Below are 19,614 nucleotides of genomic sequence, written 5' to 3'. Positions count from 1 at the left end.
AAAATAAAAGGAAAAGGGGCCTCCGGCAATGGCAGGTAGATTCTCCCTGACTGCGGAGGGTGCAGTGGAAGGGAGGAAATAAAGTGCCTCCTGCCTGGCCGTTGGTGTAGGAGCGGCTCCAACCCAGGATTCTGCAAAAGGATTTCTGGTTTAATGATTTTCGAAAACCAGGTAAAACGGGGGCAAATTGTTTTGGGGACGGGACCTGTGCAAAGCCCCCCCCCTCTCCAAAAATGGTTTATATAGCATCCTACACCCATTATATTTGCCCTGTGCAGAATTAACCCGTACCTCGGGCAAGAAAACATAACATGCTCGAGGGTCTCAACAACATCCTGACAATATGCACATGTTGTATCTAGAAGTGGAATATTCAACTGTCGGCCCTTAAGAACGGCAGAGGGGAATGCGTCACATCTAGCTCGGGTAATGATCCATCTCTGCCTGGGCTCTGACAGTTGGGATAGATATTTAGCTGTGAGGCTAATTTCAGGATAGATTCCAAAGTCCAAGGGAGAGCAAGATGTCCTGGCTGCACTCAACAGCAACTGGTATTCCTGATCCAGTAGCCCTGCCACACTCTCTCTCACTTGCCCGCCTTCAAGTGGGGCTGGCTGGTGGCTTGGAGAAGGGGAGGGGAAGGAGGGGTATGGGGGGGTGATGTTCCACCCCCCACATGACTAAATGGGCACTGCCCGGGGACATTGACTCCATATGTCCCCCTGGGCGGTACGCCCCTTCCTGAGGGTCCCTCAGAACTGCAGCTGATCTCCACACCTTGGAAGAAGTGGCAGCTTCCCAGGTGGGCCCTGTGTTACCCCATTCCCATTGAACCCCTTCCCCAGAATCCACTCTCCATAGGCAGCATCCACCAATTTCCAGTAATTTCCCAAGCTATCTTTCTGATCTGTCTGTACCCGCATACTCAGAACAGAAGAAGTTAAGTCCACAGGTGAGTTTTCCATGTATAAGGTCCATCTTCACAGAGTACAGGGACAGCGGCCACATGCAGACATTTCAAGTAGACAATCTACCAAGGGGAGAATTTTTTGGCCTTCTTTAATTGTCTGATGAACAGTCTGATTCAGAGGTGGGATCCAGCAGGTACTCACAGGTTCCCGAGAGTAGGTTACTAATTATTTGTGTGTGCCGAGAGGGGGTTACTAATTGGGGATTTTGCCACGTGATTTTTGCCTTAGTTACGCCCCTCCTCTCAGCAGTAGCGCGCAGAACTTGAAGCAGTCTAGCAGGAGGTGCACCGGCGTGCATGGCAGCCTGCGCCTGTGTGCATTCGTTTCCCGCCCAAGGACTGGCGCAGTGGCTGCGTCCTTGCCACAGCCCCGCCCAGGAATGCCCCGCCCCCGGAATGCCCAGCCACACCCCTGTCGTGCCCCGTCCAGCCCCATTGGCGCTACGCCACAGTTTGAATCCCACCACCATGGGAACCTGTTACTAAAATTTTTGGATCCCACCACTGGTCTGATTCATCTGAAAAGCTTCCCTTTCACATCCAGATGTTGGTTCAGGGAATGAGTCTGATTATTTTGGTCCATTTCTCTTATTCCTGAGGACGTGCACAGTAACAACCGTCAGGTTGCTAATTAAAATACACTTTTTAATTTTTCCCCCCAACTTTAGTGCATTAAGAAATCTTTGTTGAGTGATCAGATAAGGATGCAGAGTTTAATTAGTGCTAACACCTGTAGAAAGAATTCTCAGCTGCTTCAAAACCAGGTACTTGAGAGTTCAAGGGTTTCAGATGAAGAATCCTCTTGCTTCCACTTATGCCTTTCAGTCTGAAAACGCAACACACCCTTTCCTTGCATCTCCACAAACAGTTTTGCTTGAATTTCCTTTCACTAATCAGTCATACCCAGTTTGCTGATTAAGTTCAGTGCTCTTTGCACTTTCAATAGGTACAACAGAATGACTGAGAATCTAAACCATTAATAAAATACACTTGCTAATGAAAAACCTTTCAAATCATGCCTTCCACCTCCAATTAATCTCATAAGGCTGTGAACTGAAACCTGTGCCTTAGTTCATAAGTATATACATATAGTTTATTGCTTTATCAGAGACATTAGCCCAGAGGCGTAGCTAGGAAAAATGGAGTCTGGGACAAGAACTGAGTTTTCCGCCACTCCCGGCGCCCCCGCCGCCCATGGGTGGCCACCCTCTCTCACCACAACCAAACAATCTACTAGCAGCAAAGCCCAATCCTGGGGAGATGCAATGGGCCCTCAAAAAGGATGGAAGAAGAAGGACCTCCCCAGCAAGGGGCTTTAGTGGGGCTGTAGCAGCCCCCACCCCACCCTTGCTCAAGGTGTGATACTTACCTGGGGGAGCATATGTGGCTCGGGGGTGGGACAGGTTAAAGAGTGTGTCTTGAGGTAGGAAAGAAGGTGAGGATAGGAGGGTGGAGAGGAGTGGGGTGGGGTGGGGGGAGTGTGGCAAAGCAAGGCCTGGAGTGGGGGAGGATGGAACAGAGTGGCTTGTGGTGGTGGGAGGGTGGAAACGGCAGGCTTGGGAGAGGGTGGAATGGGAGGCTTCAGGTGGGGGAGGAAAGAAAGGCGAGGGTTCCGGTGGGGCAGGGTGGCAATGTGAAGCATAGGGGAGGGTTGAAAGGTAAGGCTTAGGGTGGGGGGGTGGTTGTAGGAGAGCATGAGGTTGGGTCGGTTAGCAGTTTAGTATTGGGGTGGGGGAAGGTGGCAAGGTGAGGGTTGGGGTGGGGGAGGGTTGAAAGGTAAGGCTTTGAGTGGTGGGAGGGTTGGAAGGTGTCGCTTCCTAATCTCTTTAGGAAGGGGAGAGGAAGGTTGTTTTGCACTGAGCTAATGCAGAGAATGGCATCCATCTTGGCACGGCATCACTTGGTCACCCTTCAAGGTTGGTGGGATGGGTAGGAACACACACTTTGGAAGCAGAGGCTTCACCTGCCATGGTTTGCCTGGTAACATCTGGACCAGCTCCTTGTGTCCACGTTGGTTATAACTTTGGTCTTGATGACTTGAGTAACAGGACCTTTTCCTCCCTAGAATAGGTTATCAATGCCCTGTTTTTGCTGAAAAGATACCACGCTCAGGATAAGACTATAACTGGTAGGATTTGGAAAGGATAATTTTTCTGGGCAGTACATCCACTGAGAGAATCGACTGAGTAAAACTAGCCGGAGAAGGGAAGTGAGAGATAGAAACAGAGCTAGAAGCTGGTCTGTTTCATTCATGATAAGTTGGAGCCTGAATACCTGGCAGAATTTAGCGGACTGTCAGATTCAGCAGATTGAAATAAAAAAAGCAAAACCTCGTTGGGAAGGACTAAATGTCTGCAGGAGACGCAAATTATCCCCATGAAATATCAATCAAGGGGCGAGCACAAACTGCTTGCCGAGGGGGAATTTAAACAAAATTTCTTAAGATTCCAGTTCCCAATCCACAGTCCCAACTATGAGAGAAGATTTCTGTCATTCTCTAAATAGGGACCTCAATATCCTAAATGTGAATATTTTGGCTGATTTTCCTTAGTTATGAATCAGACCCCAAGTAATGTGATAAAGACATTCTTGCCATTAAATTTGCTTTGCTACTTCAGAAAATAGTATGAATTCCAAGGAGCACTGGGGAAGCTGATGGACAACTAGTTTTCCAGATGAGTCCAGAACCTTCTAGATCTGAACGGGCAGATCCCCTCCCTCCCTTGCATGCCATCCCTCACTCCCTCACTCCCCTTCCCTTGCATGTCACCTCTCCCTCTCCCTCCGTCAGGGTGGGTGGGCCATGTTCAGATGCCAGGTCCCCTCCCCCTCCCTCCCTTGCATGCCATCCCTCCCTCCCATTCCCTTGCATGCCACCCCCCCTCCCTCCATTAGGGTCCCCTACCCCTCCCTTCCCTCCCTTGCATGCTACCCCTCACTCACTCCCCTCCCCTTGCATGCCACTCTCCCCTCCCCCTCCCTCCGTCAGGGTGGGTGGGCCATGTCCAGATGCTGGGTCCCTTTCTGGAACCGGTTGTGAAATTATTTGCTGGCATCCCTGTTTCATCTCCTATTTTCATTTCCACCAACCCTACATCCTTTACTTTTGTCCAAGCATCTGTGATTGGACAAGGGCAAATGTTTTATGTGGAACGTCTGGTATAAATAACAGTACCCCCCTTCATTTTAATTATGTTGTGAGCTTCAGCATGCCAGAATATGATTTGCAGTATATATTTTATTTATACATGTTTCATGGGGATCATTTTGGAAGCTGCTCTGAGACCACGGTGGTGGCAGGTACGGTGGCAGAGAGGGCACGCAAGCAAACAACTCTGGTGCCCCAAGTGCAGCTTCCCTGCTTTGCCAAACACAAGAGTCCTCCTTTGCTCCGGAAATTTAATGTGGGACTTAGCCATTCAAAACACCCAGGCAGGAATATGGGAATAAACATATGGCTTTAATCTGGATGCTGAAGGTAATTTTCATGCTTCATTATTCTCCTGTGCTCAGATATATCTTGTGTGAATTAGCAGTATGATCCATGTGACCTGTGAAATCGCAGATTCAACATATGGCTCTGCAGCCTGCAGATTTCTTGCGCAGGAGCCCAACTTTGCAGAAGACGTTTGTTGGCACAGAAGGCAAAGTTAGAAACCATCTGTTAAGTGGGCAGAACCTGCTAGAATGCTACACTCCCAGGGACCACCCTTCAGACCTACTCTTTGCCAAGTGGGACCCAGGCTCTGTGGCCTGTAGCTCAGTTCCACGGGGCCTGCAAGGCAGAGATGTTCTTCCAGATGTTTTGTTGAGGACTGTGACGGCAACAGTTTTAACCTGGCCTCCCCCCCACCCTTTTTCTCCATTTAGGTGCCAATTGTAGAAATTTATGTATTGGTGGTGATTTTCATCGCATAATGTGCTTTTAAATTGATATTTATAGGTATGGTGTAAACTACCCTGGGGGAGGGGAGGGTATAAATAAAATTTCTATTCCAGATAGATCAGATGGCTCCTTAGTTTTACCTTCTGTGTCTCCTTACCTAAGCTGGAGACCTGGGTACTCACGCTTAATAGCCACCGATGTGAAATAGTTGTTGGGCCTAAAGAGCTACATGCTGATCCATCTGTAAAACTTGTATAGACTTGACCAGACTTGAAGGGAGACGTCTCCAACAATGTAAGTACAGAAAGACACTTGACTGGGCGGCTGTTGATGGTGGTGTTTTGTGCAGCAGCGGCATCCTCAGCCTCCAAGTGTCTTTGCTTGGCTTTTCTCTAGTGACCGCAACATAAATTGCTTGTCTTGTTTGACTTCCTTGTTCACCAAAGTTGAGCAGATTGTGGCCGTTTTCAACGCCTCCACCAGACAAAAAGCTTGGGACCATTTCTCGAAAGCTCAGCGAAAGAACATAGACATTTGGCGAAAGCACTCAGAGGTGGGTGATTTTTCCTTCTCTTTTTTTAAAATCCATCATCTCACACAGCTGGGCTAAGGGGGAGAAGACAGGGGTGTCGGACCTGCAGCAGTTATATCCAGCAGCATTTAACAACTTCTGTTTTACAACTCATTAAGATACTCTTTGTGTGACTTGCATTACAGCATAGAGTATTTACTCCTGAAAGAATGAAAGCTGAGCTGAAATCATGACAGCCCCTTCCATTCCATCTGGGAGGACCAGATTCATTTTAAAATACCAGAATTATAGAATTGGCAGAGTCATGTTAAACGTCACAAGCCCTATTCCTGCCCGTAATTTATGCTGAAAATCTCTCGCCTTCTCCCCCACTCTCTCACTTACAAAGGCTAAAAAATACCACAAGAAAAGCATATTATTATTTTTCTGTTTATAATTAATCTCCATGACAAAATGCTTTTAACTGTGGAGAGACCATTTTTCCCAGATTCCGCTTTCTTCATAATTAGCAGTGCACCATCTAGATACGAACATGCTTATAGGTTGTCTTTTTAGACAAAACTTCTGCCTTTTGGCCTCCTAAGGGCCACCAAGGCAGCAAACAACTCAAAACATAAACAACAGAATCACACTTCAAACCCATTAAAACCAACCAAAATCACTTAAACGAGTAAAACCAGGGTTAAAATATGTGCAAAAATATAAAAAACAATTAAAACACTGGGTAGGAAGGAGGGATTGTTGAGAAACTGTCTAATGAAACAAAAAAAAAGTCTTCACTCTTTGGTGGAAGACAGCAACGGAAGGAAACAAGTGAGTCTCCTTGGAGAGTTCCAGGAATTTGGTGCCAATCCCAAGAAGTGCCTCTCCCAGGTTTCCACCTGCCTAATCTCAGAAGACAGGGGCACCCATGTAGGGTCTCTGAAGAGGTCTGAAATGGTCGGGGGGATTCGCAGGGAATTTGGCAGTCCTTCAGGTATGATGGTCCCACCCAAACCGCATAGGGGTTTGAAGGTCAAGACCAGCAACTTGAATTGTACTCAGAGTGGGAGCCAGTGTAGATGGGCCAAGGTTAGCGGTATCAAACCTATATGATATTTATCTTTGACAAAATAAGTTTAAGACATTATTAGTCATTATAACCTCTCTTATAGGCATGTCTATGAGCTTCTGTGCCACTGTAGAAATTTCAAAAAGAGAAATTCCTTTTTACCCATTTTTTCCCAGAAATCCAACCATTTGTTTCTTTTACCCCTTTTAGGAATTTGGAGTCATTTTCTAGTCAATTCTGTTGTGCACAAAGAGAAATTAGTGGACAACAGGAGCCGGAAGGGAGGGTTTGCAGAATTTCAGAATTTCACTCTGAAGATGCTCAGAGTCAGGCAGTGTCTTCCTGAGCCTTCTTATACTGCTGTTAAAGCACCCCCCTTTGGTGTGTAACGTAAATCAACTGCAAAGCCTAAACTTATAAAAGGATGCATTGATTTCTCTTCAAAGAGAAGTGAAAGAGAAATCTCTCTTTTAAAAGAGAAACAAGAGGAAGAATCAATGGCTATATCTTAAACAAGCCAATTCTCCTCCCCATAAAAACACCATTTCAACATGTTCAGCAAACTTCAACAGGAGTGTAAAATTTAGGGGGCAATAGTTAGATGCTGGTTGGGGGGGGGGGGGGGGACCCATATTAAACAAGGCATGGGAAATCCCTTTTCCTGTGGCATCTGGTCTCCTGTTCCCTCCAGTTGTTTTGCACATATGTATATCCTGTGTGCATGTGCGTGCCCTGGGGAAGGGAGACTGGAAGGCCCAGCAGTGGGATGGAAGCCTGTGTGGAACATGCACCTGCTTGTTTCCTTCTGCCTCCCCTCTTTTCTCTCCTCCACTGCAGCTGGGCTTACTCGCAGTGGGTGGGGAGAGGGGGCAGGGTAGCAACTAGTTCAGGAACAAGCATCTTGGCAGTAGAGACGGAGGGAAGATGGCACGATGGGGGTCAAGAGGGGCTGGGTTAGGGGGAGATGCTGACCTGACCCTATTTCTCAGCTCTGCTTCCCTCCAGGGCCCAGGACAGGCACCCCTTGGCCTCCCACCCATCTGAAGATGAGCAAGAGCCCCTTTAGGGCAGCAGAGGAGGCCCACAGAGAGCAAGAAACAGGGGCAGGAAGGTCAGGGCCCCTCTGGGCAAGAGGAGGGAAGGAAGCCAGCTTTTTCTTTTAGTGTACATGTTCAGAACTTAAATGCCACCTCTCCAGATACCTCTAGTCAAGGCAGCTCATTAATAAAGCAGCACCATAAAATATCATAAATTAATATTCAAAAATAGTCAATGGGAAATGGGCTAAGCCATTTGAGCAGAGGCAAAGCAAGGGGAAACTCCGGCCGGGGCGCGTGCGCTCGCCATGTGCCCGTGCTGCAGCACCACCTGCCCCGGGAATGCCCCCGCCATGCCCCCTCCGCGGCCTGGCCACGCCTCCATCACGGCTCCTCCCAGGGTGTCAAAACCCACCCCCTACCCCATGTTCTGAACCCCTTTCTTGCGTAACACATACAGCAAGGGTACCCAGTGTGGCGCCCGCAGGCACCAGGGCACCCACTGACATCTTTTCTGGCACCCACCAAGTGTTTTAGAGAGTGGGCGTGGCCAGGTGGGACTGCTGCCCAGCAGGGCTTCTGATTGGCCACTGGGGATCTGATTGGCTGTGCAGATTAAAATAACCTTGTTTCAGCACCAGCTGTTTGTTTTGTTCTCCCTCCCCTCTTCCCCCCTGCGTGTGGACTGTGTGTGTGTGTTTGCCTCCCACAGTGGCCATTTGGTGCCTGCCACGCTGTCCCTGGTTCCAAATGCTTGGGGACCCCTGGCATATAGGCTTGGTTTGCTTTCGTGAGCAACCTGATTTGCCTTCTTCTTTCTCACCATAATCTGGATTACATTGCTTAATATCAAGCATGGATGGTCCTAGATCAGGGCTCTTCAAACTGTGGCCCTCCAGATGTTCAAGAACTACAATTCCCATAAGCCCTGCCACTTGGCCATGCTGGCAGGGGCTGATGGGAATTGTAGTCCATGAACATCTGGAGGGCCATAGTTTGAAGAGCCCTGTCCTAGATCCATGCAAGAGCAATATCAGCATTTGTTGTGTGGGTGTGCAGTCCCGAGTGCAGGATCCAACCCTGGTTCTGCTGTTAGGTTTGAGCAGGGGTTAGGTTTGAGCATGTTCATGGACTACAATTCCCATCAGCCCCTGCCAGCATGGCCAAGTGGTAGGGCTCATGGGAATTGTAGTCTATGAACATCTGGAGGGCCATAGTTTGAAGATCCCTGGGTTTGAGCCTCAGTAATTGCCCCCTGGTGCCTCTTGGGCATTGGCACTTTGCCCCTCTCTTGCTAGGGCAAATCACAAATTGCTTTTGAAAGCCATGATCCACATGTGCCCTGTGGGGGAGCAGTGCTGCTGGAGCGGGGAGGGGAGGGGCAGGGCAGGGCAGAAACCTACAAGGGCCTGCAGAGGCCAGGCTGGGTGGTTGGGCTGGGCTGGGCAGGTTGGGACAGGACTGTGGGAATGGGACAGGACAAGCCAACAGAATGCCTAGATCGCAGCAGAACCCCATTTGCATGCCTGTTACCAGACCTAGAGCCATCAAGTGACATGCACACCCACGTCAATCAGACTATTGTGGCCGTAACTGTGTGGTGCTCAGTTCTGCCATGCATCAGGTACAGAGTAAGATTGTGAACCTTGGCTCATTTTGGTGAAAACGAGTTCCAGCAAAATAAATGGCTCTGCTGGGAAACAAATGTCTTTTTCGTTTGTGCGGGACAAAATTTTGTGCAAGTGAAGGGAACAGAGAACATGTAGCGGAACAATGCCCGTGTGCCCAGTTAACCACTCCTACCTACCATGTGTGCAGCTGTGCTGAAGAGGCTAGCCACTTTCCGGCTGAAAATGTGGCTTGCCTCCTCAACAGTTCAAAAGGCTGGCTCCCGAGATAAGAAATCTCAGACTTTTGCAAACAAATGATATATTGACCAAACGGGGTTTAAATGACCATCCTACTTGGATTTTGCATTCAGTATACAACACTATGATCGTTTTTTTTGTAAAGTAAGTACAACAGCCTTGCTTTCCTTTTCACCTTTTAAAACTTCAAGTCGTCTCCATCCATTTCCTTAGCCCCTGTTGTAGTTCAGCCTGCCCGTGATTTAACATCACGGGCCTCTTAATGCTTCCTCAGCTAAACAACCGAAACACTTTTAGCAGGTAAGGTGCATTTATTTAATTATTTTGTGGCATTATATATTAAGGAAATGTTCTGTGCTTATAGTTTGGAAAAGAGCTAAATTGTGCTGTGATCTAAATCATTTGGGTAACATTTTAAGTACCCATTAACTAATGCTAAATTGAAGATCTGTGGCACTGGATGAAACATCTTCATGAATACTGAATGACTCCTTTATTATCACAGCAATAATGGTGCATACCAAATGACTACAGAATATTTTGGGACCCTTTTGACAGGTCACGTAGGCCGGTGCAAGAACAGCGCTTTGTGCCTTCTTCACCAACAGTTCACGAGTGAGAAATTCAAAAGATCTTCTTAAATCTGAGGTGCCTGTTTTTTATAAGCTGTTACAGATGTATGAATTTCTGAAGTTGATATGTTTTTCATATTAGCTGCGCTGAAGATATTCAAGAGGGAACTAATTTGTTAGCATGTCAATTTTTAATGTGGCAAAATGCACTGGAAGGACTTTCCATTAATGTAAATCTACAAAACATCTTTGCTTAGTTAACCGTAATAGCTCTCCTGTCCTTTGTTTTTAAACAAGAGTTGTAAAAACACGACCTTAGCATGAACCAGTGGTCCGGCTCCTGCTGTGTGAGCATTTCTCCTTGCGTGGGCAGGGGAGGGAGTTCCCACAGTCCTACAGATGTTCCAGTCCCCCTCCCCCAGCCTGCAGTACAGAATATTTGGGGGTGAGGGGAGAAATGAAAGAATGACTAGAGTAGTTGAACCCCTCCATGCGAACAAAAATACCTTCCAGAGAGTTCTTGGGTTGCAAGACAATCTATTTTGTAACAGTCCACAGTCTTAAATTTCAAAGTATACTCAGCTGCTGCAAGTAGGTCGGAGTCCCCACCACGGCACCACCCTGGAGACCCCAATCTACTTGCAGCTACTGTGCATTGTTACAAAATAGACCAGTGGTGGCGAATCTTTGGCACTCCAGTTGTTATGGACTACAATTCCCATCAGCCCCACTTGGCCATGCTGGCAGGGGCTGATGGGAATTGTAGTCCATAACATCTGGAGTGCCAAAGGTTCGCCACCACGGAAATAGACTGTGGCACCTGGCAAGTGTTTTTAAAAGTGGGCGGGACCAAATGGGGCCTCTGCCCAACAGGGCTTCTGGAGACCACTGGAGAAATGACTGGCTGTGCAGATTACAGAAACATAGGGTGTTGTGTGGTTTGCAGGCTGTATGGCCGTGTTCTAGTAGCATTTTCTCCTGATGTTTCGCCTGCATCTGTGGCTGGCATCTTCAGATATCTTTTTACCTGACACATTTTTTCAAAGTAACACGAATATCTTCAATTCATAAGTGAAACGTCCCACAAGCCAGCGTTGTGGACTTCTGTACCAGCGTAAAATCAAATTGTCCTTCCTCCCAATTCTGGTGGGTGGCAATCCGGCCAGCAGGATTCCGGGACACACTTGTCTGTCCTAATTCACTATTTTGGATTTGTTGCCTTTTCCTTTGCCACGAGAGCAACATGGCATAATTTCTAATTACTACATTAATTGAAGTTCATATTCTGTTCTCATTGGGGCTAGCTCCGATATTGGCGAGAAGATGCACCATGTAGATTCCGGATAAACAAATCAAAGTACTGCTTTGCGCAACAGGTTATATTATATGCGGAATTTGCTGCCAAAGGATGTGGTTAAGCAACTGAGGGGAATTTGGGGAGATGAATGGAGGAAGGGTCTGAAAGCGGCTGTTGGCCGTGGTGATGAAAAGGAACCTCCACATTTCAGAAGCAGCAAAACTCTACATTCTGTGTGTGTGTGTGTGTGTGTGTGTATGTGTTTGTTTGTTTTTGGTTTTAAAGTTGCAGCCAACGTATGGTGGCTCTGGTTCCCAACCTCCAGATGAGGGCTGGAGATCTCCCTCTATCACAACTAATCTCCAGGCAACAGAGATCAGTTCCATTAAGAAAATGGCCACTTTGGAAGGTGGACTGTATGGCATTATACACCCTTATGAAGTCCTTCCCACCTCAGGCCCTGCCCCCTAAGTGTCCAGGTATTTCCCAACTGGCAGCTGACCACGCTAATGGTGCCCTCATAGGGTTTTGCAGCAAGAGACATTCAGAGTTGGCTTGCCACGACTTGCTTCTGTGTAGCATCTCTGAACTTCCTTGGTGGTCTCACATCCAAGTGCTAACCAGGCCCAACTCTGCTTAGCTTCCAAGATCGGATGAGATCATGCTAATCTGAGCAAGGCAAGAAGTCAAGGCAAGAAACAAACAGGTGTTTTGCCATTGCCTGCCTCTGCCTAGCAACCCTGGACTTCCTTGGTGGTCTCCCATCCAAGTACTAACCAGGGCTGAGCCAGCTTAGCTTCTGAGATTTGATGAGACTAGGATGGCCTGGGCCATCCATGTCAGGACTTAAACATTAACCAGAGCAGGAGGCAAACCCGGGGAAGGTCTTGACCTCTTTGTCCTGTTACTGGCCTTGCAGAATAACTGGTCGATTGCTGTGTGAAACAGGATACTAGACTAGATGGATGACTGGTCTGATCCAGCAGGTCTCTTCTTACTTTGGACTGGCCCTCATGACGTCATCACAAACTGCTCCTCAGATTCAAAGAGCACCTGCAATAAATGTCAGAGATTCCAGGTACAGTCTCCAGCATCTCCAACTTCAGAAAGGGTAGCGGAGCCAGCAGATTCTTCCACTGGCCAGAAGAATGGCCAGAAATCACAGAACCTTAGTAAGAGATCCCACCGGACTGGTGGTGGGGCATGTGGTTTGCTGATAGAAAGCCCCAGGTTTATTTCCCAGTGAGGGTCACCCATTTTTGAGATTATATGCAGATGATATATCTGTCATCAGCCAGTCCCTGGTCACTCTGACGTAGAGCCTGAAGGCACTGTGGAGCCAGAGCTGCCTCCTCGTGAGGAGGTGCAGGCAGCAGAGCCAGCTCCAAGCCCTTCCCTGCAAGCCAAGGCAGAGCCTGATGCTGTGCAGCTGGGAGAGCCAACAGGAATCTCAGAGGATCCCAGTAATGAGCCAGCGGTGCAAAGGAGACAGAGGCCAAGGGTAAAAGTAGAAGTGCATGCATTGCTTCTTGGTCTGGCAGAAGGCTCTGCAAGGTGGAGGCATCTGCATCTGAGGAGGATGCATACAATTTATGGCTACCAATCTTGATCCTCTTTGATCTGAGATTGCAAATGCCTTAACAGACCAGGTGCTCGGGAGCAACAGCTGCAGAAGGGCTTTCACATCCTGCATGTGAGCTCCCAAAGGCACCTGGTGGGCCACTGCGAGTAGCAGAGAGCTGGACTAGATGGACTCTGGTCTGATCCAGCTGGCTTGTTCTTATGTTCTTATGAGGACTGAAGTCTTGCAGGATCCCAGCCTCATTAGCTGGAATCTCCTATATAAACCCTGCCTTGGGCTCAGCTCTGCCTGGGCACAAGGAGTGGACTTCCTGGTAAGCTCTACATTCCTGGTCTCCCTCTGACTTCCGACTCTCTGCCTCCCTGCCTGTGCCCTGACTCTGGACTGTCTTGACCATACCTGTGCCTGCCACCCACCCTGATTTCGGTCTGTCTTGACTACTCCTCGCTTGCTGCCCGCCTGGACTCTGGCCTGTCTGGCCAGGCCCTAGCTGGAACATGCCAGCAGCACACCTATCATATACACTTCTGAAGGCTTTTGGAGAGAGACCGGCACGGTATGGGTTGCGGTGAATGCTTCCACATAACTCAGTGTCAGAGTGTGATTCACTATGCCTTTCCCCCATGCACATGCCTTTTAAAAATGTGAGACCCATTATTGGGTTCCCAAGTAATCTTGTGTAAAATGGACACTAACTAGCTTCAGTGCCTTTCGCGTGATTAAGGGCCGTGCACACCTTTACTATAATAGATTAGATTTACTGATGAACTCAGGGGGCATCTCTCCAAGGAATACTTTTCAGGCTCTCCTTAATTGCATGGAATAAATTGTGTGTTCTTTCAGCAGCATTCACTCCTCAGAAAGTGACGCCTCGGCCTTGTTTCAAAAATTTCAAACCACCTCTGAGGGAATTGGGCTCTTGTTTGGTAGAAAAATTAGCTGTCCACAGGCTAAAAAGCTCGACACTAATCACCGGGCAGCATCCTTGTGTTCCACCTGACAGTATTATTAGGATAAAATGGAATTCCTTCAATCTTCCCTTCGCCTCGCATAAGGAAAGCAGCCATTACACACACAGAGACACACGCTGTGTTTTTCTGTGAGAACAAAAGCAATCCCAGTCTTTCTAAAGCCCAGACATTTGCTGATTGCGTTTCCCCGCCACCCTTCCTTCCAGGGAAATATCTGTGAGGACTGGCTGTTCAGCCTCACATTTGCTCATGAATCCACAAAATCCCACAGAGATTGACAAGACAATCCTAAACAGAGTTATGAGTCAGTTCAAACCAATGGGGTTAGAAGGGTGTAATTTCACCTTGGGTCTCATGGCTAAGACACTGGGACACTGATGGAAGGCACCAAACCCTCTCCAGGGAAGGGTGGGGTACAAATAAATAAAAATAAATCATCTTGGAAATGTCTGCTCAGTAGGGGCCTAGCTCCTATTGTATCTTGGCCGTACTCTTCTAGACTGCAGTTTGGGGCTTCCATGGCTGAATGCAACCCCCTTGACAGCAACTAGGCTTGCCAATCTCCAGGCGGGGCCTGGAGATCTCCCAGAGTTCTAAGTGATCTCCAGACCACACAGATCAGTGGCTGCTCTGGAAGTAGATGCTGTGGCATCATCCTCTGCCTTGCCCAGATCTTGCCCTGTCCAAGTTGCACCCCCAAATCTCCAGGAACATCCCAGCCCAGAATTGGTAACTCGAACAACCACCCTGCACCCAGAAAACAAGTGTGAAAGAGGTGAGTCCGTGCCTTCCTGTAACCCTGGCATGCCAGCCTGTGAGGAGGAGTATTTAGTCCTGCATCTCAATACCTCACCTGCAGTCTGAAATAGGCCCTGACTTGGCAGCCCCAGATGATCAGATCTCAGAAGCTCAGCAGGGTCTATCCTGGCAAGTATTTGGAAGGAAAATCTCCAAGGAATGCCAGGGCCAAGAGGCAGAGACAGGTGTTGGCTCGCCACTGTTGAATGTCTCTCGCACTGAAAACCCTACGGGGTCACCATAAGGCACAGGTGTCAAACTCGCAGCCCTCCAGATGTTTTGGACTACAGTTCCCATCATCCCCCTGCCAGGATGATGCTGGCGGGGGATGATGGGAACTGTAGTCCATAACATCTGGAGGGCCGTGAGTTTGACACCTGTGCCATAAGGCCATTATGACTGGATGGCCAAAAACAAAGTCTGAAATAGCACTAGCTTCAGGAGAGCGTGGCTGTGGGAAATGTACAAAACCGGCAAGGTGCCGTGTTTAGTTCAAACAGCTTCTATTCAGATTTCACAGCGTTAATGCGCTCAGTGTATTCTGAGTGAGATATAATATCTCTCTATCTCTCTCTCTCACACACACACACACACACACACCCTGGAATAGGGTTGGCACTCCTACAGCTGCAATCTCTAGGAGCTTTGCGGGGTGGGGGCAAGGCCTTGGGGAGGGCAAACATTGCAATGCAGCTTGTGGTTATTACTCAGAAGTGACGTCACTGTGGCTAAGATGCTTCAGCCTCAGATGCGGGCAAAACATCAGGAGAAATTACTACTGGAACATGGCCATACAACCCAGAACACCCACAACCCCCTAGTGATTCCGGTCCTGAAAGACTTCGACAAATGTTTATTGATTAATAGTAACACATTTACTGATTGCTGGAAGCCAAAGACGATTGCAATAGTAACATAAGTATGTATTTAAACCAACATTGTGTGTGTGTGTGTGGGGGGGGGTCCCTAACATTTTTGAGCCTGTGGACACCTTTGAAGTTAGGACACAGCATGGTGAGCACTGCCAGAAAGTAGCTGCCACAAGAGGCGGAGCCAGCTACAAAACAGCTGCTGCAGTTTATATCAGTGACACAACGAAGAGCCTTGTGTTGTGCCAGCGGCTGGCAATGCAATGCTTTTAAAAATCAGCACAGCAAATCGGAAGCCTTGTTGGATAAAAGCCTCACTCAGCCCCACTCATTCTCTAAAATCACTTGGAGGGTACCCCATTGGAGCCCCCTGATTTAAACCATTTAAATGCTTCCTCATCAGAGACCTACTTCAGGCAGTTCATGCCCAGAAGCGTGTGGGTAATTTCAGTTTTTCCAGAAAAGGATCTGGGAGAAACCTTCAGTGATCATGTGAAGTTCTGACCTGGCCCACTTTCTTTGGGCTTCTGTTAGCCTCTGAATTACAATTCCAGTAAATAGTTAAAGATCTGAAGGTAGTAGGTAGTTTTAACCAAAATAAAAGCACGCAGATTAGGTTCTTCTTATACTCTGTAGGTCATTCTTGTTTTAAAATCTTCTTATACTCTATAGGTCATTCTTGTCTTAAAATCTTCCTTCATATTAAGTTTTGATTGGCTTATTTGCCGGGAGATTGACTGAAGCTGTTTAATTATCTCCATTCCAGTAGGTGACAGCAACATATCAAAGTAAATGAGGTTTTTCAATTGTACACAAAAAGTATTAAAAATCTAAAAGTAGCTGTAATGTACCGAAACAAAAAAAAGTTATCAGCAAGACTGGAGAGAATGATTGTTTACTTTTAAAGAATGGAACAAGATAATAGCTGCTTCTTTTTCCACAGTCAGCAAGAAGCAGTCCAGTTATGATAGGTATGAAGCTGTCTTTAGCTGAATAATTATAAATTTCAGTGTAGCTTCACCTTTACAAAGAAGTCTCTTGAGTACCTATAAATCTTTTCAAAAAACCCTTATTATTACTATACTCAGTCAGACTTCCATGTACCTTCACCGAGGAAGCAAATAAGTAAGCTCTCCAATTAAGTTCTTATCAGTCTTGATAGCACACAATCAAGTGTTTGTAATACACTCAGTATGCTGAACACTTTATAACTACACAAGTCCAGTCCAAGCCAAGAAAATAATAACTCCAGTCAAAAAAAAATGAAGCCAATCCTAAATAAGAAATGTTTTTGGTCCAGATTTTCAAGCCATCTGATCAGTAACAACAAGCCTTGCAACTGTGCAAGTTCGAATCACACAAAATGACAGTAACTCTGATTCAAAATAGAGCTTAAACAAAGTCTCTCACAAACTTATAAATCGCTCCAAGAGCTTACTGAGTATCGCATCCCACAGCCGAGAAGAGTTCCACATTCAAGAGAGTCAATAAATCAACCCATTTATTGTTGGCCATCCATCTTTGATGCTGTAAAGTCTATAAGTCTTGAAATCCATTTGGTTGTTCAAACATCAGGCAAGTGTTACAAAGAAAAACAAAGAAAACTTAACTTAGTTGATAAAAATGTTTCTTTTTTAAATTCCTTCAGTACTCTAAAAATTTTGTAGCAGATCCAAGGAAATTTAGAAGAGAAAGAAAACAAAGAAAAAGAAATAGGAGACTGAAAATAAAAAAGGGTGGAAGGGTGTGTGAAGAGAGCTGTCTCTTCTGCTGAAATGGCAAGCTTGCGCTCACTGATCCTGAATATTACCAGAACTAATGGATCAAAATAAACCCAAACTACTTCACCTGTTGAATTAAAAGTCCTCAAAAACATTGAGGAGGCGAGAGTTACGCTAGTCTACTCTTTAACCTGCAATTTGCCCCTCTAAGGTCGAATCCCCACTACCGTCTTAGCCAGGTTTCAGAACACAAACTAACCAGGTTTGAGGTCGTTTGTGTTCTGAAACCTGGCTAAGACGGTAGTGGGGATTTGACCGGGGAGGTCGTCCCTCAAACCTGGTTAGTTTGTGTTCTGAAACCTGGCTAAGACGGTAGTGGGGATTCGACCCAAGTGAGTGCCTCTGAGAGCTAGCAAAACTCAGACCAAACGAGATGCCATGTCTTCCAGAAGTCAAAGTTTACTGTACATCTTGAACAGGCACAGCAACTTCTGCATCATTCAGTACTCCCAAACTCCGGTATAATACTGCAGAGTCCACCTGCCAAATCTGCCATCTTCTCCAGGGGAACTGATTTTGTTCTCTGGAGATCACTTGTAATACTGGGAAATCAGCAGGCCCTGCATAGTTTTTCTGTGGCTTGCCTCTGGTTTTGCATGTAGCAGTGCAGTTTTTCTTTTTAAGGTCTCATGGTCTGCCAGTCAAACTAACAAAGTGAGGGGTTGGATCTTGTCCTTTCCAGGAGCTCAGGAATGCTCAGAGCGAACAGCTCATGGGGATCCGACGGGAGGAGGAGATGGAAATGTCGGATGATGACAGCACCGGCAATCCCAGTAATAAAAGACCGAGAGTGGATGAATCAGGTAAAGCCACAAGCCCATCCCTTACTAACCTGGAGCTGTTTGGTTGCTTGTCTGTTTTTGTTCTTGTTTTTGTTTTCCAAAATCAGGGGTTTGATGCCGATTGTGAATTTTTCGTATATTTTTATTTTGGGGGTATATTATTGCGCATGTTTCTTAAGAGGAGGGACCCAATGAATATGCTGGAAACATGACTTTACAAAGATTCTGGCTGGTGACATTGGGCCTTTCCCCACTCGGCGTGTGGCATCCCTGGTGCGCGCCCCAGCATCCCCACGACCCTACGCTCTGCGCGGGGTCATCAACAGGCGCCGTTTTCTCCAGCACCAGGGATGCTGCGCGCTGAAAGGGCGTGACCGCTGCAGCGTCGGGGTGGCTTTGCTGTGGCCGCCCCTGTCGTGGGGAGTGCCCAAGGACCCCGCGCTACTTGAAGAGAGTAGTGTGGGGCTTAAGGTAAGTGGGGAAAGGCCCCTAGTTGTGATTTTACCCATTAGCAAAACTCTGTTGGAATAGGTAGAGGATTTCGCTTTCTCAGAAGTTTTTCTCAATGTTCAAGACAGTCATAACTCATTAAGAGATGAGCAAACCGTTAAGATGGACGTTCAGCCAGACCTGGATTTCAGAGGATCCTCCCTCAGCTTCCTGGGCATTAATCGATTAGGAGAGGCTCACCAAGATAGAACCGTCAGTCCCTCAGCTCTAAAAGAAAAGCCTTTACCTGGAATTTATTCCAGTCAGAGATGAGATGTGTACCAGCGTACAAAAAAAGAATGTAAAGCAGGCATAATACAATCATAAGTTTGCCGCACAAAAAGGAATTGAAAACTGCAGAATGAGTATTGTTATCTGAAAAGGTAGGTTTAACTTGTATGTGACATGCCATTTCTTGGACTGATTAATTCTCCTATAATATTTTTTTTCTTGTGCAGCTGCGCATGCTTTCTCATATTCAAGGCCCATTAAAAGAAGTCTGTTATGCCTCTATGTCTGCATGGAATTTTAAGTCTACCAGTGTTTGTTTGGAAGAACAGTCAGCTGCAGTCCTATTTAAGGAAGAGCAGTTTTCAGAGGGATTATGTAGACAGTAACTGATTTGAAAGCAGGCTTTCATTTTTTTTTTCCTTAGGCTAATTGCTCAGATGTGTTCATCGACTTGGTGGTTTCTTTTGGTGGTAAACAAACAATTTTATAAGTTAAAGCTGCCCACTGCTTACTGGAAGATGCTCAGTTAAAGTTATTGCTGGCTTTCAGACTAGATTGGGGGAGTTGTGGCTCAGTGGTCGTGCCTCTACTCGGCATGCTAAAGATCCCAGGTTCTGTCCCCAGCGTCTCTAGTCTGCTAGGCGGGAGGTTATATGAAAGAGTTTTCTCTGCTTGGGTCCCTGGAGAGCCACTGCCAAGTCCAAGTCTGATGCAGTATCAGTGTTCATATATTACAGACTAAATTAGCAAATTCTGCCAATCAGTGGCATACCTAGGCAAACTGGAGCCCTGGGCAAAACCTGAGTTTGATGCCCCCCCCCATGGGCAGCCACCCTCCCCCACTGTGACCAAACAATGATTTTTTACACCAGGTCGTTGCAAAGTCACCATCACATTA

At 47.0% G+C, this 19,614-nt stretch overlaps 1 protein-coding gene across 4 annotated transcripts in view; it reads left to right on the top strand.

Moving 5' to 3' along the window:
* Nucleotides 1–19,614, top strand: part of ENOX1 (ecto-NOX disulfide-thiol exchanger 1) — a 334,756-nt gene that overhangs the window by 225,436 nt on the left and 89,706 nt on the right. For 3 of the 4 annotated variants that reach the window (XM_048493487.1, XM_048493488.1, XM_048493489.1), the window contains 2 exons: nucleotides 5,303–5,409; nucleotides 17,897–18,017. The exons of the other annotated variant lie outside the window; for it this stretch is intronic. In XM_048493487.1, the coding sequence (XP_048349444.1) occupies nucleotides 5,303–5,409; nucleotides 17,897–18,017 (228 nt within the window). The remainder of the gene's footprint in view (nucleotides 1–5,302; nucleotides 5,410–17,896; nucleotides 18,018–19,614) is intronic. 4 annotated transcript variants of the gene reach the window in all.

Source organism: Sphaerodactylus townsendi, linkage group LG04, assembly GCF_021028975.2.
Source record: "Sphaerodactylus townsendi isolate TG3544 linkage group LG04, MPM_Stown_v2.3, whole genome shotgun sequence".
NCBI lineage: Eukaryota > Metazoa > Chordata > Lepidosauria > Squamata > Sphaerodactylidae > Sphaerodactylus > Sphaerodactylus townsendi.
This window is presented reverse-complemented; position numbering and strand designations above follow the sequence as displayed.